Below are 22157 nucleotides of genomic sequence, written 5' to 3'. Positions count from 1 at the left end.
GGGACCTGTTCATTATTTACGGCAACAGCCGTCTTCTGCTGTTGAAGGGCACTTAGTTTTTTAGGGAGTGAAAAGTGTTAAGGGTTGGTCATTCAATTATCCTCTCCTTTCTCTGGGCTTTAAACCCACAACCCTCTGGTCACCTCGCTAACCTGCGGACTCCAGCCACCTGACCTGCTGCATGGATGAGTATATATGATGTTATTCCTGTGTGTGTGTGTGTGTGTGTGTCCATGAGAGACCGCCCCTACCTCGTCATACCACAATACCTCAGGGCAGTAGGCTGCAGTAAGCTGTGGTCACGTCGCTGAATGCTACTTTGGTTTTGGTGTTGCATTTTTTGTATTTTTGTCTTCATTAACTGCAGGCAAGGTCTCGTCACTCAGGAAGCTGTGAAGTTGAAAGTCTGCAGAACCTTTTGTCTCTCAGATGATTTTGGAGTTAATTCAGTTTTAAATTGTTTAAAAAAAACTAACCCGATCTGTGTAAAAACAGGCGCATATGCAAGTGGTTATCGAATACCTCATTTATCAATTTTATGTTGTTTTTGGCTTGTACAATGCTCCGTATATTAATTCAACTGTGGGGTTTGTGCATATTTTTGTACTGTTATTATTATTATGGATATGATAATAATGATATTACTGATATTATAGTTTTCTCTTTTGATTAAAGCAAACAAAAAATAGGACAAAACACATGAATGCTTGTAAAAACTGGTTTGTGCTGATTGTATTTAAGAGGAGCACTTTTCCAAAGTGGTTTTCACACATTCAGTTTTGTTCATATTAGTAATATAAAGATATGGTTCTCAGGGCTTTAAACTTGTATGTCATGATAAAGTTTTACTTTATATCTTATTTCTTTGTGTCTGTTTTTTATTCTCCTCTTCATTAATATCTCACAGGGCCTCTGAGGCCATCAGATATGGTGCATGCCCACTAACACCCACAACTGCTTTACATGAAACACCCAAGTATTGTCACATCCTTTAAAGCACACCTCCAGTAAGGTAAAAAATTACGCAAAAAAAAAAAAAATACGCTCAACACCGGTATTGAATAAGTCATTCTGCCCGTGGGAAATGCCACTATTTGAATATGATCAATAGCATGTAACTAATGGGCTTGATGTAATAGCTTCCCCTCAATCACAATGCACTGTGTGTTCATACCCAGCACATCATGTTCAGGAAATGTCACAAGTTGAGTTGTGAAAATGTGTCTTCCTGTCAACTCTTTGTATTATTTACACCAGTGATAGTTCTAAACCATTAAGGGGCTGTTTACACAGTGAAAACGCAAAGGTTTTCCCCTTTACGTTGTCAAAAGTTTCCATGTTCAGACGCAATTGTTTTAAAAACAAAGCCCTACTGTGACAATAAAGATACACTTTTAGTGATGACGATGTGTGAGGGAGCCCATAGGTGCAGTATTTTAAGAGCATTTTGTGTTGTGTGTAGCCTGCTGTTATTTACAGCCAATACCCACACCAAGGAGTTAGAGGAACTAAGCTGGTGGATTGTAACTATTACAGTAAAGTACAGGAGGATGACAACAAATTTGCATTTATATGAGAAAGGAATACTGCACATAGACGGATGCACGTTATACAAATATACATTTCTTACATTCAGCATCACAAAGCTCCATCATGTACAGAGAAAAGGTGAAAAACTGTAGATCATTCAACAAACATAATACACATAGCAATGCAAGTCATTTACTCATTGCAAACCTACATAAAACATTGAATCAAAGATATAACATGTTGAACATATGTGTAACGTATGTTGGACCCTTTTCAAAATAAAAAATACACATCAAGTATCACACTTTCATATCAAACACACATTCGCACAACATATAAAGTGCTAAAACTCACTGAATTAAAGCAGCAAAGTTAGAAAAATACAGGTTGAAGGGATTCTGTAGTATATGACACACCTCCACAGCAAACGCTCTCTGTCCAGAAACACCTTAAGGGTCACTTTCCATAAATAGGCATGGGTGAAAAAAGGAAGTTCTCAGTTCAGTATTTTAAACTTCACAGTATCAACGTGCTTCCTTTAACTCCACAAAATGAGAAGTATTGACACACAAGGAGAAAATGGCTCAGTCTGTGATGTGCAAGATAGGACATTACAACAGGGAAAGTATGGCACTTCCATGCCTACAGAATTTCACAATAAGTCAAAGGATGCAAAACACTGACAGGTATTATTACTAAAGACCGAAAATGAAAACAAATCACAGAAAGTTGTCCAACAGCTCTTAACACAGCTAAGATTTTAAGAACAGTTTCACAACTTGCAACTCTACGTGTATTTCCTAATCCAAAGACAGTCGAAGAAGGGAGATCTTCTTACGCGATTTGGCACAAAACCAATTTACCAATTGAAAAATGTTCAAAGGTATAGTCAGTGCGTAACTTTTTTCATATAAATACGTGTCGTCGGTATCAAACCCATGTGCGATCGCCGAAGGCCTGCCTTATAAATATTATGTTCCATTTTCTGGTGTCGAAATATATACAGTATGTCTCCATGAGGAATAAGGCTCATTAGGGGGTGCTCTAAACACTTCACCAAGAGCGCCCCCCCCCCATTGTTTAATTATTTAAAATGTGATCTACTATGTTTTGCTCTGTGACTGTGCAAACATAATAATACAGGAGAAGCATTTTCTGTGGCTACCTCCACCAGTTGTTGTTGTTTGCATTGAGACTGAATAATATGACCACAATATTGGATCAATATTTGTGAGAAAGTAAATGGTAAATGGACTTGACTTATATAGCGCCTTCTAGCCGATTTTCTCAGCCCCAAAGCGCTTTACATATCTTACCACATTCACCCATTCATACACCGATGGCAGTAGCTGCCATGCAAGGCGCTCTCTGAACCATCGGGAGCAATTTGGGGTTCAGTGTCTTGCTCAGGGACACTTCGACATGTGGCGGGGAGACGGGGGATCGAACCTCTGACCCTGCACTCCAGAGGCGATCTCCCTACCCACTTCGCCACTGCCGCCCAAGTACATTCAGCTGTTTGAGTGCAGGATTGCGATGTGCTAAAGGAGGAATACTTGAGCTTCCTAACACATTTTATACATTACATTCTTTAAAAAACTGCTTAAATGATAGCAATTTAAACTTCCAAAACAATTAAGAAATTATTAGCAAGATCGAGATATCTTATTTTGAAAAATTAAATTACAGGAAACAAATATGATTAGGACTATTGGTGGTCACAAAATAAAATCAAGGATTTTTGTTAAATTTTAGTTATGATGTTGCAGCACCTAGCTACTGTATGACTACAGACGCTAAGGAGTAGGGCCATAATTCCATCACCATTGTATTCATGTTATTTACTCAGGAGGACTAACATGACAGCTGTGAGACAAACCCAGATCAGTGGGCTCATTGAGTGGCCTGCAGCAGCCCCGTTCCCCAGCAGTAGTTGGTACTGTGTCAGGACTCTGCTGTAGCCCATCTCCTCAGACACACATGTGTAGGTGCCCACCTCTTTAGGGCCCATGCTGGGGATCAGAAGGAGACACTGCTGCTCCCTGGGGCTGCAGGCTGTGGAGCTGTTGGGGAGATGCCAGGTGTACTGGGCGTGATGGGAAGACACAGGGCACTGGAGGAAGTACTTGGACTGAGGGGGAAGGATGATGCTGTCCACATCCTGGTCTGCATGTGCACCAGAGGAATGTCTTAACACTGACAAGAGAACACACAAGAAGGTCGACAGTTCAGCATTGAGAAAGATGTTTGCTTTGTTTTATTTATTAAATGGGCATGCCGCGCTTATTAGCGATCATTTTGATAAGGTGCCTGGATCTTCCTTCAGCATGCAATGGACAAGTCAGAGCATGTTTCAAATGTGTACTGAAGGCCATTTTTTCCATTTTTAGACACATATCTAATGGCAGAGGGGAACACAGATGGTGGGGTGGTCATTTGCACAAAAGCTGGGTGAATGAACAACTAAAAGAGGGGTGATCGAGGTACAGAGAGTTGGATATGTGTAATATGTTTTTTTTAAACGTGTATTATGCAGCAAATTGGATATCAAGCAGAGGTAGAGTTTTATTTTCTAGCACATGATGACAAATGTTAAGTTAATTTGAGGTTCAAACCATTAGACTTCTTGGATAATGAGACAGCAGCATAGAGAACTGTATCATCTGCATATGGGAATATAGGTAGAATGAGTATACTCTGTTTGTATAAATTAAATGATGGTATCTCAAATTGAGCTGTGGGACACCTGTGGTATGTTGGAAAATGGGGGATAAATAAGTAGGCAATGAAACTTTTTAGTATTTCTATGAAAGGTAATGGCTGATATAGGAGAAAGATACCACACACTTCTACACAGTGGCCAAGTCTATTTGTTGGCCTGCTTAATACACCATGTGAAGCATTTGGTAAAAAATAAAATCAGCCCCACATAAGTAAAGAACAGGCACACACTCACCACAAAGACAGGCTAGTTAAAAAGATGTTATGCAGTGGCTGCTACTTGTGAGAAAAACACATTTAAACCTGATTCCTGGGATTCTTTAGTACCTAAGATTATATACAGTATGTGTTTAAATCAAATGTAACACATACAAATGTGTATGTGTTAAAACGTTTTTATATGAGATAAAAATGGAGCTGATGGTTAAGGATCCAAAATTCAAGTATAGCACATGATTGGCAGCCTTGACATACTGATATCATGAGAGCACACAGTACACACCACTTCTAAACCTGGGTGTGCAGTACTGCATCACTGTACCCACTGAGCTAATCAGGCAGTAAAACCTCTACATTTATTCCAACATTTGCATTGTATATTTGATTAATGCTATTTTATTTGCAGTGTTTGCCTTTTACGATCATGCCTACAGGCACATCTTTCACTCTTTGGACCAATGCAGACTCATTCACCTGTGTGTGGTTCAACAAGATACTACAAAGGTCAGTACACGCATAGCGTTAACACCATTTATAGTCCTTCCAAGAATCTAACCATCTATTTATTGTTAATTACAAACAGTTTCAGTTTCCAGAAATGGCCACAAGGTCTCTGATATCATCTTGTTATCTCAAAGAGGATTTAAGATAAGATCAAGTGAGAAACCTCAAAGGAAATACTGCTTCTTCAAATTCTTTCTCAAAGCGAACTGCGTACTCACAGTGTTACACAGTTGTATTGCACAGTATGTAGAGAGAGAAGGGCTTTAAACTGCTTTTACCAAATATGATACAATGTACAGAAGGAAAAGAGAAATCATGGGCGTGAGTGTGCGTAATGTTGCGTTCCTCTGAATCAGCCATTAGTTAGACATTAATCATACAACCCCCATTTTGCTGCAGTTTAGCTGAATACGAGTTGGTTTAGACATTGCAGCTGCATGAAATCAAACCAGTTCAACCAGTCAAACCATGGGAACAAATGGTTCAACTGAACCCAATGTAGACATTGAGGCTAAACACGTGTGACAAACCAAGAGCCCTGTTTAAATATATGTCAAACCACAGCCCTCAATGTGAATATACCTGTAATACATATATTGGTCTTTAACAAAATAGACTGGGGTTTTAGTGCAGACAACTCATAAATGCCTTTATACCTTTTCCAGGGTTTGACGGAGACGTGCAGATGCTATGGTTCCCATGGGCCACATCCTGCCGTGTGTCACTGTGAAAGGAAAGGAACATGCCATATGAACAAACACACCAGGCTCAACAGAATGACCAGTCAGCCCATGCAAGTACATCATTTCAACTGATGTAAATGCAGAGCACTTGACTCACTGCTTTATACCAGGCACACAACTGACAATATACACTCTATACTGATACTTCCTTATAATGCACGGCATCTAGAGACGAGTGGCAAAACATCCCTATACACCTTTTATAAGCATGCAGGGCAGAAAGGATAAACATTTTTTATGAATTACGTAGTTGAGGAAATGTATTTTAGGTTCGCTTTACGACTCTACGTTTTATCTATGCCACAAGACATACTGTATATCACCTGCCAACTTTCTCAGTAGCTATGTTTCATCATGACTAGTAGTATTCCATTTTCCCATTACTTTGTGACTATGCCTGATTATTTTATGAAAAACACAAACAATCCAAATTAAACTGAAATCAACAATGCAGGCATCTGCATATTGTTCTGTTCTAAGGAATGTATTGGAAGGTAGATTCACACATTTACTAAGTTTGGAGTTTTTGCCTTTTTCCCTTGCTTCCTCGTTGATCCACACCAGTATAACAAACCCAATAAAAAGGTAATCCACACTCAAATGGCACCATTACAAATGTAACTCCTCTCTGACTGATAATACAGTCACACCCACCTCAGCCTTTACACATGGGTGCAACAGGATGCACGCTTCATATCGTTTTTTATTTCCTCCTTGCTCAGCCAATGAAGACATAGGCCTATTGAATCATGCTATGATAAAGTCTGTAGGTTTCATTATAGCCACATCAGACAAAGAGTGTATGAAGAGATATGTTTCTTTAGGAGTGGAAAGAGGGGCGTGAGGGGGCTGTGATTCTGTATGAGTATTGGTGGTGGAGGGGGATGTAGGCTACTCATACCACCACTACCACCATATGCTGAGAAAAAAAAATTCTAGCTCAAATGATTCACATGATTCTTGAATGTGTAGAGTAAAGCTGCAATAGTAATAATAAAACAAGCCAAATGAAATGTACATACAGTAGTTCTTCTTAAAATAGGCATTACTTGCAAACTGCTTTACTTGGCAACAGTGGCGCAAAAAGTGGGTATGCACTATATGCGGCGCATAGGGGCGCCCGCACTAGAGGGGCGCCAAAGCGATCGGGGGAAAATTATTTGGAGTCGGCATTTTTCTGTATTTAACAGCGTTTGTGTAAATGATATGATCAATAACAGAGGCACGTCAGTGATAAGGCGCCCCCCGCTCCTTCGCCTCCTCCTCCCCACACTATAGGCGCTCCAGTGTGCGTCCCCTCGAGCACGCGCTGGAGCGCGAGAGCTTTCATTTGAATCGTGTTGTCATCTGATGACAGGGACCTAAAGTTGGAGAGGCAGAAAAGAAAGCTCTCGGGGGCACAAAACCGAAAACGGGAAGATTGATAAGGAGAAAGATTGCGTGTTATATATGGCCGATTGTATTGATTAATGCACACTCACTGATTATCAGTCGCGACTCGCGGATTGTCACTGAAGATCTACGTGTGTGTCACCTCAAGTTTTTGACTATATCCGTTTTCACAGTTTTTGAATGGTAGTGTAGTGATTAGCCTATAGCAGGTCAGCGCCAAAACAACACACTCACCTGTTTCCCACTATTATCATATTTTGCACCATTCCAGCGCACGTCTGAGTTGTGTGTGTGAGTGAGAGCCTTGTACATCATACTTAGCATTGCACAACATACTTCAAACACTATACATGTACATAAGCCCTGCAGCTCACCCGCAGAAAACATTTCCTCAGAAACATTTCTTTTGTCGTTACACTCATAGCTCTAAAGAAAAACCTATTGTTCTAGTTGGGCTTACCTGGGAATCTTATCTACTGTCTTATCAGGACCTTCAAATATCTCTTTATCATTCATCCAAGCGAATCCATCATCTTGTTCAATTGGAAACAGAGGGGGCACCACAAAGCATCACAATTCAGAATCCCCCAAAGCATTACAATTCAGGATCGGTTTGAATAGTGTGTAAGTTACACATACAGTATTGAGAGAGCGAGAGAGAGAGAGAGAGAGAGAGAGAGAGAGAGAGAGAGAGCGAGAGCGAGAGAGAGAGAGAGAGAGCGAGAGAGCGAGAGAGAGAGCGAGAGAGAGCGAGAGAGAGCGAGAGAGAGCGAGAGAGAGCGAGAGAGAGCGAGAGAGAGAGCGAGAGAGAGAGCGAGAGAGAGAGCGAGAGAGAGAGAGAGAGAGAGAGAGAGAGAGAGAGAGAGAGAGAGAGAGAGAGAGAGAGAGAGAGAGAGAGAGAGAGAGAATATAATAGTTTATTGTAAGGGAATTTGGTGCGATAGATTGGTGACTAAGTTTTTTAGTCTTATTTATTGCCTTTTCTCTCTCATTCACTTGAAAAAATAGTTTTATCAACAAGCTGGTTTTTCCAATTTAAACATTTTTCTGAGCTGTTTTTTTACGTTTTTCTTGGTAAATACCTACACACGTTGTATGGGTAAAGTCAAGAAGGTTGGCTGACTAACTTGTTTGACTCATTTTACTATTCATTTGAACTGAAATAAAAGTTTGGCACAAGCTAAGTGTCTGCATACCCACCAGAAAGTGGGTAGTTGCGCCCCTGCTTGGCAACAAAGAGCTTCCACAAGGCACATAATAGGACGGTTGTTGTGTTTACAGTAATAATGCATTATCATGAAAATGTTTTTTTATCATCAGACCTGATCAGACCACCTGACCTGGCCTTTACTTCCTCTAGAGTCATGTTTTGTTTTAATATTTTTTTTAAGCGAAACATGAAAAAAACAAGAAGTCTATCACAAACTGTATTGTATTACAAGCAGAAACATTTCTTTCTTTTCTAACATTGGCCGTTCTGACTGGCTGGGGAAACCCTAGGGTCAAGCTCATGACTGCATGCTCGGTGCTCTTCTTAACCAACCATGTGCTGAAACCTTAGAGCAGGAACAATCCTCACTTCAGTTTTTTGTATTCCCACTATGATGCTCCTGTTAAATCCCTTGGGTTATGTTGTTTTTGATGCTAACTGTAGAGTGGGAAAAGAAGATCATGTGAGAGAGGTCACTTGTTTCGGGGGGAAATCCTGTTTTGAACAGGTTTGGATACAGTCAGTTGTGTTTAAAAGAGAGAGACTAGAAATCAAATGAAATTGCAGATACAGTATTAATCCAGAACAGTAAATTAATCTCAATGTGGCGTTAATGTGTTGTTGATATAACCACACTGCTATAACCAGGCTGGTATTGCATGAGAAGTCAAAGTTTGCTTGTAGGGCAACTTTACTTCAGAAGGGCTGAGTTGACTGTTGAAATATGTTGGCAACATGATCCACACCATCGTCATCAGAGTTTCTCAACACTGGAAGTGTCATGTTAAGGTGCAGTTTGGTTTAATACAATTAGAGAGGTGACTGATGTAGAGAAAATGTGTGCACACTGTGTGGCAATCTTCTATCCCCCATTTTCATTGTAGACAGTGAAGAAGGAGACTGCAGGCTGTCAAAAATGCATCTGAACAATGGATCATTTCAAACACAAAATGAGTTTGGGTGAGAAATAGTGATTGTAAACTTCGCACCTTAAAGCTAAGGCCACTGCATTTAATCTTTCGAATGTGACACACACAAAATAGACGAGCGGATACTTAGATACACTTTGGTCTTACCGTGTCTGCAGGCTGCAGTGTTTGCCGTTCCAGCCGCAGTAGGGATCTCTGGCTAAGACACATTCTTCACAGCTGTCTCCATACTGGGCACAGTTGGCCACGTCCAGCTGGACCAGTTCGAGTCTTGAGTTCACATATAACTTCTTCTGCAATAACCCCAAAAATAACAATTATTACCATGTGAGTAAAGCTCTTCCATACTCCCTCCCTGGTGGGGGTGAATATACATGTTACTCACAGAGTGTGGTTGAAGGAGGATGCTGAGGATGTGGGCCTTGTGGTCGAAAGGTTGATACTCGGCGATGACAAAGCTTTGGCTTTCACTATTAGTCACCTTATGAATCCCGCCATGTTCTGTAGAAAGACATGAAATGAGGATGACTAAATATACTCACACCTGTCTGAACACACCTCCACATACCATCCCACTCTCCTACCTCATGTTTCATCATGTAATGTGGCACAACCAGCAAAGCCTATCAAATGTTTTGACCCTTGTGTAAACTTTGCCTTAATATTTTTAAATTAGTTTTTTAGATTATTTTTTGGCATTTTTATGCTTTGTTAGACAGGTTAGAAAGACAGAGATGAAATGGGGCAGAGTGGGGACTGAAATGCAGAGAACAACCATGGGCCGGATTTGAAACCGTGGTCTGCTGCTTCTGAGGACTGCGCCTCTATGGGCGGGCGCTCTAACCACTTCACCACGAGTGCCCCCCAAACTTTGCCTTCATTAATATTGTTAAAGGTCACCTTTCATGAGAATTTTTTTTTCATGTTTTTTCCACATTAATATGGGTCCCAGGTGTGACTCGAGACTCCCACACTATGAGAAAAAACAGCCCACTCTATTTATCTCCAGCTCCACCTTTTTGAAAACCTGTGTTCAAAAAGCGCAGTCGGCTTTCTCTTCTCTTATGATGTCATAAGGGATAAGCTGCGCTCCCTCATTACCAAGCTAACCTAGCACTACCTTCAAATTACAAAGCTGAACCTGAGAATTAGCACAATAAGTGAACTTATATATGATTACCTAAAGGCATACTACTGCAGCATTTATGAAAAAGAAAAAAAATACTCATAAGCGGAAATGCCTATTTCCTCATCATTTGGCCTTAATCTATTTACACTTTGCAGGTTTGTTGTAACACTGGGTGAATTCACACATATGGGCTCTATGCATGTAATACTGTCGGTTGTTCCTCTATGGCTTCATCTAATACTCTACCCACAGTAGCCTACAAGTCATGTGTCCAGTTGGCTTCAGTCTTCAGTCACCCGACCATAAGATGTCATGCCGTGTCTCTTAGTCATGTTTTGAAAAGTCATACATCTCTTTATCTTGTTTTAATCATGACTGGTCAGCTAGGCCAAAGTGCAAGCACAGTGCGAAGACACATGTTATATGTCATGAGTTGACATAAATAAACCTGAACAACCAGTTCACACAAGATAGTTCCACATCATGTGCTAATGTATTCTGGGACAATGATTTAAACCTGAAACCAAATACCTGGTCCTATCTAAAGATAGTCAGTCATTTCTGCTAACGCACATAGCTTTTAAAAAGCCTGTTCAAGCACAATCTAGTCCATATGATAGCTTTGTTTCTATACACTGACTGCATGGATTTAAAAGCCAGCTTTAACTACATCACGCCTTTGCTGCTGTAAGTGGCTGCAGGCCTATTTTCCAACCAGATACTAGATAATAGTATTGATTGTATGCCTACTGGTGTCTGTCTCAGGTACAAAGCTAAACTGAACTCTTCCAGCCTAATTAAGTCGTTTGAAAATAAGTTGTTCCAGTGCTTTACTCCCAGCCCAACAAACTATTTAAATGTTCTGTATTGTAATCAACCTCTAATGTACAGTAAAGTATTCTTAGTTTCCACTTCCCAGATTCATATTACTCTACTACTCACGTAGAGACAGAAACAGGACCGGGTGGTTATTGTTCCTCTTGTGCTGGGAAGTGTCAACGTAGATGTGGGTGTATCTGTGGTGATTCAGGAGAAGTGGGCCAGAGTTGTTCACAGGCCGGACCCATTGCTCCATCTCTAATGTCTTCTCGATCATCTTCAGGACGTCCGGGGGAATCTTTGTGCTGTCTGGGACACACTGAACAGAAAGGCATACGGTTTTGGGTTTCGCCCTGCACGTTATGGCACGTTGACCAAAGCACGCTTCTCCTTTCTACAATCGTTTTCGTCAGCTTGATGACAACTGTCGGGGGCAGATTTGATCCGCTGTAGCCAGCTAGATAACAAAGCTTTTGTTAGCTCAATGGGTTGGTGGGTCTGGCTTAGTTTATAGTGATTCCAGCTGACTTGTTTGAGAAGAATAACCCTTTAAAAGTGTTTTTTATAAATGCATTTGGTGGCTACATCCATCAAGTTTAGGTTGGCACGAACATGTAAACCAAGGATTGGAAGGCACAGCCATGCGTGTTCTCGTCCATGGTTACCTTCCATTACACCCCTAGGTGTGTAATGGAAGGTAACCATTAGGCTATAATGCCAGGAAACATTTTGTGACGAGTTTGACAATTCCTTACATTTTACGCCACATACCTCTCTAGGCCTGCTCCCATGGCTGTCAGTGTTGTCACCTTTAAATGGTGAAGTTGTGAAGATGTGGTTAATATCTCCTATGCTGTAGACACACACAGCGCTCATACCCCTGCAAAGAGACGCAGAGGTCAGCCAGTGTGCACAGAGACATCTGTAGCAACAAGGAATTGTTGTTAAGTCAGGAAAAATTGAAGCCATGTAGCGGAAGGCAGAGCAGCTGCCACTTAGACTATCTGAGTTTAGAAGGAGGAACCTATCTTTGCACCAAAACACTGAGAGGAAGCGAAAACAAAGAGTTCCCTTTATGTTTGACCCTAACCTTATGACGCTGGAAAGTCAAAGAACTCACCAGTCCCATTTAAGATTAGACAACAGACAAGTTAAGACTGTGTTTAATTATTTACTCTTCGAAATGTGTGACGTTTGAGATACTGTATATCCTCTCATTCCAACTTGAGAAAATTCCCCCCACATCCCCTACCCTCTTAGTATTTTAACCTTTTTTTTTACGTCATGCCATCTTTTTGCATTCTGTGAATATTTGAATTTGAGTTAAATATTGAATATTATTTTTATGTGTCCACTCCACCGTGAGCCAAGGTAACGCAATTTTGTTTAATATGTGCACTGGTGCATTTATTAAAGGTACAACGAGTAAGTCGGCACGTTGGCGACACCTTTGAACAAAAGCGGTAGTATTTTTACGACGCCAGCTGTCGTGAAGCTGTTTTCTAGCTCGTGCAGGGCCTCAAGATTCAAATAATCAGGAAGCAATATAGTGCGTGTCCGTGTGTTGAAAGTGTGAGGGCACCGGACTCTTTTCGGCTCGGTGAGAGTGGTTAGTGACACAGCATCAACTACACCTGACCTGATTGCAATGAGTTGATCCATTGTCACCTCTCACGGAGCTGAACGAGTATGTGTCCCCAGTCCCCACACAAAGCGAATGAACGAGAGACGGCAGTTAGTTATGGATCACGATGAGGTAATGTGTTTATGTTGTTGTAAATAATGACTATTTCAGATGAATAATGGTCATCTGATGATGCTGGTGAGGCAAAGTAAACTTTGTTTTAGTAGGCTACCGCTCATTCATTTAGGAGTAAACACTGCAGTCTAGGTTCGCTGCGTGAAATTGTGTATACGTTGCTTGGCAACGCCCTCCCGCCCGCCTATCACTCTCCCTTTGAGCTTTTCTTCATTGCATTTTATTTTTTTTTCTTTGATGGTTCAGCCCCGTTATCAGTCATTATGACGACAAATAACTGTCTCAAACAAGGCTCCCGCTCCCCTTCTAGGATGACCAGATCGCATTTCCATTACTTTTCACACGTCCCGCAAATTGAGACGTTGTCCCGCATTGTTATTGAAAGTGAGCCCCCCTTTTTAAATGCGTGTTTTATAATCTGGCATTTATCCGATAGCTGTCAGGAGACAGCAGTCTCCGTTTGTCTGTGTGTGTGTATCGGGCTGCTGGGCTCAGTGGCTCTGTGAAGGTGCTGCCTGCAGTGCTTCAACGTTCACTTTCCTGTTACTTCAAAATAAAAGCCAACTCACGTTTGTCAAGTGAAATGCTAATGTGAAGCCAGTGAAATGCTTTTAATGTGAAGCCGCAGCCTTAATGCTCTATTTGTTTAACAGTAGCTAACTTAACTGCTGCACGCTGATCTAAAGATAGTGTTTTTTTAATTTAGAAAGCCGTGTCTCTGGCATTACCGGTGGTGACACGAGTTTATTTTGCTAAAAAAACGGCACTTTGTCCCGCATTGTCCCGCACAAACGTAGTCTTTGTCCCACATCTGGTGAATTGGGATCTGGTCTCCCGCTCCCCTTCCCTCACCTGGAGTGATAGGCTTTTCAATTCACGTTCCTGCGCCACACTGAAATCTGCGACCAATACGGATATGTGACCATAGAGCATGCACGCGTGAACCGAAAATCGGACTGGGTGTACGACCAGATCAAATGCAGTAATAAAAACTATATAAAAACGTCTTTCTTTGCACTGATGGTCTCGTTTGCTGTTAAAGGTAATTTGTGATTATCAGAGGAAAAATTAGGCTGTTTAAAAGATATTTAAATGTTACTCGTTGCCGCTTTAAATGACAATAAAGCAAGTCTAAGTCTAAGCCTAAGTCTAATAAAAACTATTTTTGATAAATGGACAGTGTTTTTACACAAGTGATACCTTACAATATAATTTCCACCCATGCGTGGAAGCATCAAGGATAATGGAGTCCTACCATTCATTCTTGAAGAGTGCATAAACCATGGTGTCCTGCCAGTGGTCTGCCTCCACTGTGGCCACATCTACCAGCTCAGAGAAATGCCGTTTGCTGTCTGGGTCTCCACAGAAGAGCCTGGCATTCATCTGGGACGTCCAGGTAAACTGCAGGGTGTTTTTGGGACCACCCATATCAGCCTAGAAGCAACGCACAGCCAAAGGATCAACAGTGAACTCCTAGTGCCCATGTTGTGGTGAGTGTATATGCCATGGATATTGCTACAATTCTTGAAAAAATCTGATGCTAAAAAATATGTGTTTAGTAAAACAATCTAGCATCAACGTGTGTGACAGTTAATAAATCCCTTCTTTTTATTATGCAGACCTTACCATGCAAACCTGGGTCACAAAGGGGAGCCACATTCCACTGTAGCCTGTGTCTCTGTCCTTCTCCTTGTAGAAGCCATACACTTTGTCTTGCGAGGGATCCTTTTCCTGTCTGCTGAGCATCAAACCCACATAGTGCTGCTCTAAAGACAGAAAACAATGTCATCGTTTGTCTCCATAGGACATGTGGATCATTAAGGGGGATATCATTTATCTTAAGAGACTTAGCCAGTCCTTACAGGAAACCAATCTATCTCCATGCAAATACCTTTATTATGGCTAGCTGGTCCAACTCTTTTTTCCCCAAACTTGTAGATGCCAACATACTCTTGAGCTCCAGAGTCTGTCATGTAGAGGTCTGCGCTTTTTTCAGATTCTGGAATAACATAAATGAATACAACTCGTAAGGTATGACAGCAGCATCACTGTGCAGCATGCACCCAATCGCCGTTCATATTCAAATACACCAGTTCCTTCAGTCAGGGACAGTATGAAAAGCTGTGTGCTGATAAGCTGACAGCTTGCTGAAACATAATGTGCATGTACTGGCAATACCACTGGAGTCTGGAGTAAACAGAAGCACCAGTGCAGTGCAATGTAAGCAAGGGTAGCGAACAGGGACCCTAAGTCATTTTGTGTTTAGACAAGTAAAGCAGGTTAGTGGTGTGTAGAATAGGGTATATATGTTAAGGGAACAACTTCCCTCCATGACTAGAGAAGAAAAAAATAACCTTTCCATTGTGGAAAACTGTTAAATCAGAAAGCAGAGATTCATGAGTTTGCTTTAAAAAAATAATCCTGTGTGAACAGAAACTCACCCACAAAAACAGACGGTTCACCTTCCTTTACGATAAATTTGATGCTCCCCATTTTTTCAGAGTGAGTGCACGTGGGTGACAGCCCTGATAAAGTCTATAAGAAATAACAGAGGTTATTAAAATATCACAGCTATTCTCCATCACTGGTGGTACACACAGTGGTTTATTGATTAGGAAAACCCAATTCATGAAAGTGTGCATTAAATGTTTTAACATGCTCTTATCTAACTGATACATCTGAAAAAAGTTGATGAAGCGCAAAGTGTTGCACACCATTTACTTTTCTTGGAACAGCTTAAAACAGCAATTTTCTGTAATTGTTTCCTTCCTTTCTAAGTAAACATATCCAGTACATCTCTGCAGGCTCCTACCATGTTACAGCACACTGTTTCCCTGCCATTGGTTCCACACACAAACAACTGGTTGGCCTCTTTCATCTTGTGGACCACAGTGATGTTGTAGTTGCAATCCTAAATGACAAGAGCAAAATTTTCCCCATCAGATCTGACCACCATCATTCAATTTGAAACTCTCTGCTGTTTTTGCTTTTGACTCATGTTGTGTAACAGCTTACTTTAGATGAATGTCCATTGTCGCTGCACTCCGGATTCCAGGACACCCTTCTTTTCACAGGGGTCTGTGAGGAGAAAAGAACAATCACTTTTTACACACTTTTTTGTACACTTATTTACATTTGGCCGGAGTCATACAATAAAACACTGTCAGACATGTTCACTCACCTTCAGAGGGTTTTGAAATTTGTATGAAATCAGGTGTTTATGTCCAACAACTGTGACCATGTCTGGCCCTTCTTCTTCCAGAATAATCCGCACGGGGGCATGGTGCTCAGGCAAAGGCAACCTTTTCATTGAAGTCTCTGTTATAAAAACAAAAGTGAATGTAAGAGCCATTTACCCCTTTTCCTTGTTTGTTTGTATTGTCTGGCTATGCCCAATTCGACCGCCTGGTGGCGGGGCTGAACCGGATGCAAGGCTATTAATCAGGCGCACTCAAACTAGCCAGGTGCTTGCATGCCGGAAGGCAAATAGTTTTCGACCGTGCTAAGGGAGCCAATAGGTCAACAGTGTATTGTCTAAATGTTCAAGTCGTACTTTAATTATATGTAAATAAACTATGCATGCATTATGAATTACTGGAACGAGTGGACATTACGTACGTTAACCAAACTGTTAACTAGAGGCTATAGGCACGCGTCAGACACCAAACGACATGCAGCCTATGGCTAATGGGAAGCCGCTACATTAGTCGAAAACTATTTGCCTTCCGGCATGCAAGCACCTGGCTAGTTTGAGTGCGCCTGATTAATAGCCTTGCATCCGGTTCAGCCCCGCCACCAGGCGCTTTCCCAACTGCTCCAAGGACTCCTCCTCACTGGTTTAATGGGGAGTGCTACTACCAACTACCTGATGTACTCACTCAAAGGAAAATGCCTGTTACAACCGATAACATCATCAAACCAGAAGATCTGGCAAAGTGGACTTACCTCTCAGCCATTGAAGTCCCTCGAATAGGTGCCAACGTTGACTTGTTGATTGGTAGCAACGCCCCAGAGTTATTAGAACCCTGGAAGATTGTCAACAGCCATGGAGGAGGCCCTTATGCAACAAAAACTGTGCTTGGCTGGGTGGTTAACGGTCCTGTGCAAGACAGTGAAAGAGCTGACCCAAGATCTGGACTCACTGTGGCGGTTGTGAATAGGGTCTCCGCTTACAATCGGACCGAACTGGTGAACAACCAATACATGCATGACTTCAATGAAACGACCTGAGAGGGCAAGAAAATGCCCAAATCTGAAATAACCGCAGATAAAGAACAAGAAAAGTTGGTTTCAACTACTGTACGTCCTGAAGAAATACCAACCATCCCAGAGAATCGATTCCTCGTGAGGAGGAGTCCTCAGGCTGTCACGAAGCCAATAGAGGAGCTGGGGAAGGATTCACAAAATAAAGTGGAAAGGCAAAGGGAGAGTTCTGGCGCAGCATATAATTCTCAGTCAGCATATCACAGAAGACTGGTGACTCCGTCACGCATTCGTTCAAGGTCCAGAGATCGTTTCCGACGCAGTGAAAACCCTTCACACTGGAGTCAGGAGATAAGCCCCAGGAGGATGAGGGCAGTCACTGGAGAGCAATGGACTAAGGGTGACCGAGGTGACATGACTGAGGGCAAAGATGAGGCTGCTAAAGCTCCAAGAAGAGAGCGACGGACCTCCAACACAAATAATGAACACTCACTCGAAGGGAAAAAAGGCAAGAAAGGCCTCTCACATGGATCCAAGAGCAAAGAGAAGGACACTGGTGACGAGGAAAAGCAAAGCAAACACAAGGCAACACAAAGGGAGAAACCCCAAAGCCGCAGTAAAAGCAAAGGAAAGAGTAGGAGGTCAAAGGACCGAGAGAAGGGTCACAGGCACAAGAGGGATGACAGAAGAGGTCGCTCATGGAGCAAGGTCCAGAATGCTAGTAAGAGGCAAAAGAAACCTTGTGCCTGAGGATGTTGTGTTGGTGGTGTAATCTACTGCTCCTCATTGCTCTTGGTTACTTTGTAGAATACTGGAAACTTTTCCAGACAAAATGGTCTTGTTCGGTCTGCTCGTCTAAAGACAGAGTAATGTTTTGAAACCCCTGTAACTAAGCTGTGCCTATTACAAGCAGCCTTAGATGTTAAATTGACTGCTTGTTACCTCCGATTCTCTGAATTTTTTTAATGTTTGTCTATGGCTCTTTTTTTGCATTTTAAAGAATTGTTATGTCCTGCCATGAACAATTAGGGGCCGGAATGTAAGAGCCATTTACCCCTTTTCCTTGTTTGTTTGTATTGTCTGGCTATGCCCAATTCGACCGCCTGGTGGCGGGGCTGAACCGGATGCAAGGCTATTAATCAGGCGCACTCAAACTAGCCAGGTGCTTGCATGCCGGAAGGCAAATAGTTTTCGACCGTGCTAAGGGAGCCAATAGGTCAACAGTGTATTGTCTAAATGTTCAAGTCGTACTTTAATTATATGTAAATAAACTATGCATTATGAATTACTGGAACGAGTGGACATTACGTACGTTAACCAAACTGTTAACTAGAGGCTATAGGCACGCGTCAGACACCAAACGACATGCAGCCTATGGCTAATGGGAAGCCGCTACAGTGAATGATAAACAAAGCTTTTGTATGGGATTTACAATGGATGTGGTTAAACTGTCATCGTATAGCAACTGAATCTGTTTTCAGCTAAACTGGTGGTGTGGCAGTATGGATGGCAGAGTTGGTCTGTCACTTTGGTACTGATGGTGAGGTGAAGGCTCATAGTTTTCACTTGGCACAACATTTTTCAGAAACAAAAAGGATTCCAAGATGATGATTCCTAATGAATTCGGTGATGTGCTGACTCTTCCTGTGGCTCCATCCAAAGGCTCACATTTGCTTTGGAGTTAGGCCAAATGTTTCAACAATGTTGGCATTCTGAATTTAGCAGAATTAGACAGAGTTTTCAAGACACTTTTTCACCATTGTCCCGATAATGAAAATTCACCATGATCAACATACTGTGGGAGTAATTTATTGCGAGTTGCGATACAATCTTATATCCCCCCCTCCCCCCCCCCCATCCCTACTGCCAATCTAAAATACAATCGTTAAATCTATCCAGGGTGAAGAATAACCTTTACCCTTTTTTGGACATGCTTTAGGTGTGCATAGTAAGGGGTTAAAATGCTCATCGTAGTAACAAGTCACCTTGAGAATTGGATGCCACTAAAATCCTGGGCTGAGCTTCATTAGCTAACACAGTTCATTAGTTCTGCTTATCTTTCTAATGGATGGTTCAGACCAAACAACACCCACCCATCCCTTGACAGGCAATGTAAGTTCCCTGTCTGAGAGGAAGATGCATTCACTTCCTCATGATCGATAAAGTCCTTTAAAAAAACTTTAAAAAACACAATATTTTATGGTTTTTCTTTTTGTTAAAACATCTACTATTATCTTCGGTTAAAACCACCAAGCTTCCTGAATGACAACTATTAAGTGGACAGGCCTTAATCTCCGCAGACATTCTGACTTGTCATAGTAGTAAAGTGTGTGGCTACTGATAACATGAAAAACAGTGGCTCTTTTATATTTTACTACACCAGTAACTGCCATGCCAAGTGTTACAGTATTCCAGCTACTGTTTCCTACCAGGATCCTGAAAAAAGGCAGCTTAATGGAATGCAGCCATCATCCATTTGTATCAGTGACATGTGAAGACATAGGCTATGTGTTTTCTGCTCTGCTCTGAAGAAAAAATGTTTATGATGAAGTCCCAAATTATACATAGCCTATATATAGGCCTATATATATTTTAAATTTTCCACCGCTTACTCATTCCTGAAATATCGATTAATACTAATTAATTAATTAATTGCTCCATAGACTACAAACTCTTTAAATACTGCGCGGTGGCTTCTATATCGCCGTTATATGCAAAGGTTGACTTCAATGTTACAGAATAAGAAATGTATGAGAGTATAGGACCAGAGGATCCCTTTGTTGTTTAAAATGAGACGCAATCTCTGTTCTTTTCTAGACCATGTCTACTGTTTTTAAAAAAAAGTTCAAATATTCAAACATTTGAAAACATTTTCCTCGTTGTATTATTTTGACATGCGACAGGAAGTCAAAACTCGTTTATGTTCCGATGTTGAAGAACAACTTCAAATATTTCTTACCTTTTTCGGTGAATATCATTCTCGGCGGAAGCGCTGAGTTCGTTTCTTTAAAAATATTGAGGCATGAAAATAATAAACAGACCGTTAGAAAGACGTGATCCATGTTCGCTTGTAAGTAGACAAATAATACATTTCCGCAAGGCAGTCAGTGCTCACAGGCTGAGGCGTGCCCCCCTCTCTGCTACGTTTATGTAGTAGCCTGTAAGGCTTCGGGGGGGGGGGGAGTTTGGGACACAGGTGCGGACCAAGGGGTTTCTGAAAGTTATCCCCGGAGGGATAACCACTAAATCGCAACGCGACACTGGGAGGGGGGAGAAAACAAAAAGCACAAAGTTGTGCAGGGCCACACAGGCTACATTTTAATATTGAAAACTAAAACAAGAACAAAACCACCGCTGCCAAGCAGCTGAACGGACACACACACAAAACAGAAGACTTTGAAACACAGGGAGCACTCAGAGACAACCTCTCACTACCTCTTAATGTGAGATAATGAGCAGCACAGAGCACTGGGATCTCAGGGCATATATCATCTCCTCACACCTGGGTCCAATCAGCCAATCAGTGCCACACACCAGATTGCAGTGAGGGAATCAGTCACCATTCTCACGGAGAACCTTCCGTTTCCTCACAGTAGCCTAGTTGTAGTAGGCTATCAGAAAGCCAATTAAGAATCACTTTAATCTACGAGTTCAAATTGTCCTAATCCCTGGGAGGGAGAGGTTTTAACATCAACAACAAAGGTATTTTTACTAGCTCTGGCGTGGTTTTCCTCAAAATGGAGATTGTATGATGTTTTTAGCATTTAAGATGGACAGGTGATCTAGGACCAGTCACACGAATTGCTTATGGTGACGATTAGGCTATAACAGCACCAGTGGCGTTTCCAGGAAATTTTTACTGGGGTGGCCAAGGTGGGCCACAGAGCTAGAATGAATGGGGTGGCCATCGCACACCTGAATGAATAGCATGTGATAGGCTGTACAACCAATTTAAAGATGATTTATAATCCCAAATGCCCAAATCATGTTAGTATCCATTGTAATGTTTGTCAGAAAACTTATCACATGAAGGGGGGTCTGGGGTGCATTCTGGCGAAGAGAATAAAGAAAAAAGTCAACATTTATTTCAGTTCAGATGAATGGTAAAATTAGCAAGACAACATAAATTGCTAGCAGCCAGATGACCACTAGCTTTTGACTAAATATCTTGCTAAAAAAATAAACCTTAATTTATGAAATTCTACCCTTACTAAGAACATGTTACACTTGCTTAGTCCAAACTTTTATTTTTTTATTCAGATTTCAAAAATCTGCTGGGGCACGTGCCCATAACCTTGCATGGGTGGCACGCGTGTCACAAGCACACTTATGCTGTTTTCAAGACCTTCGCTGACCAGAGACCAGTTCTAGTGGCCACAGTCCTACCATTAATTTAGTACTTGAAAATTGCAAACTGATCTCATATCAGTGGAATGGAGTGTTTGTGTCAAACGGTCGGGTTGTGTCTGAACTAGGCTACACATCAGGAAAAAAAAAACATAAAAAATAAATAAATAAATAAACATCTGAACTGGGGGGGGGGGCCCTGGGGTGGCCAGTAAGATTGCAGGGGGGCCATCGCCCCCCTCAGCCCCCCCCCCCTAGAATCACCACTGAACTGCACGTGTGTTCAAATATGTTATTAACATTTTAGATCCAGTTAAAGGAGCTGTAAGCGGAATGGTTCTTTTAGCTAACTTCCTGTCAGTTACTGCAGTTAGCAGTCCCCTCGCTCGTCCCTACGTCACCACATTAATGCGCTGCGGTCTTCAAGCGGCGAGTTATCTAGCATCATCTCAGATCCATAAGTGTGATAGAACATGATAAAAACCATCAAAACAGACATTGGAAAGGATTTTTACCTGCTCCGCCATTGTAGGCTCATACACCCATCTGTCGCTCTGGCGTGCACTGGCAGTGAGACCATGAGTGTCAGTTTGTAGCGTTCTCTCTTGTGATTGGATATTAATTTCGGGATCCCCCGAAAAGTTTATTTGCC

At 41.7% G+C, this 22157-nt stretch overlaps 1 protein-coding gene across 1 annotated transcript; it reads right to left on the bottom strand.

Annotated features, from left to right (window-relative positions):
- Positions 1 to 1591: 1591 nt before the first annotated feature.
- Positions 1592 to 20276, bottom strand: LOC307253217 (semaphorin-7A). Its single transcript, XM_080031145.1, has 14 exons — positions 20118 to 20276; positions 16137 to 16273; positions 15971 to 16033; positions 15768 to 15866; positions 15397 to 15490; positions 14847 to 14954; positions 14582 to 14721; positions 14211 to 14389; positions 11968 to 12076; positions 11320 to 11515; positions 9634 to 9749; positions 9396 to 9541; positions 5631 to 5698; positions 1592 to 3726 (listed from the first exon to the last, which is right to left on the bottom strand). Exons 1-14 carry the CDS (start codon positions 20218 to 20220, stop codon positions 3368 to 3370), a joined length of 1917 nt encoding a protein of 638 aa, XP_079887271.1. The 5' UTR covers positions 20221 to 20276; the 3' UTR covers positions 1592 to 3367.
- Between the last annotated feature and the right edge of the window lie 1881 nt (positions 20277 to 22157).

The sequence above is a fragment of the Ammodytes marinus genome, assembly GCF_949987685.1.
Source record: "Ammodytes marinus genome assembly, chromosome: 1".
Classification (NCBI taxonomy): domain Eukaryota; kingdom Metazoa; phylum Chordata; class Actinopteri; order Uranoscopiformes; family Ammodytidae; genus Ammodytes; species Ammodytes marinus.
This window is presented reverse-complemented; position numbering and strand designations above follow the sequence as displayed.

Coding starts and splice junctions, on each gene's coding strand:
- LOC307253217 (XM_080031145.1), bottom strand. CDS start 20,220: ATGGATCACGTCTTTCTAACGGTCTGTTTATTATTTTCATGCCTCAAT. Junction 14,722..14,846: donor ACCAGCTAGCCATAATAAAG/GTATTTGCATGG, acceptor TTCTGTCTTTAG/AGCAGCACTATGTGGGTTTG. Junction 14,390..14,581: donor TTGTGACCCAGGTTTGCATG/GTAAGGTCTGCA, acceptor CGTTGCTTCTAG/GCTGATATGGGTGGTCCCAA.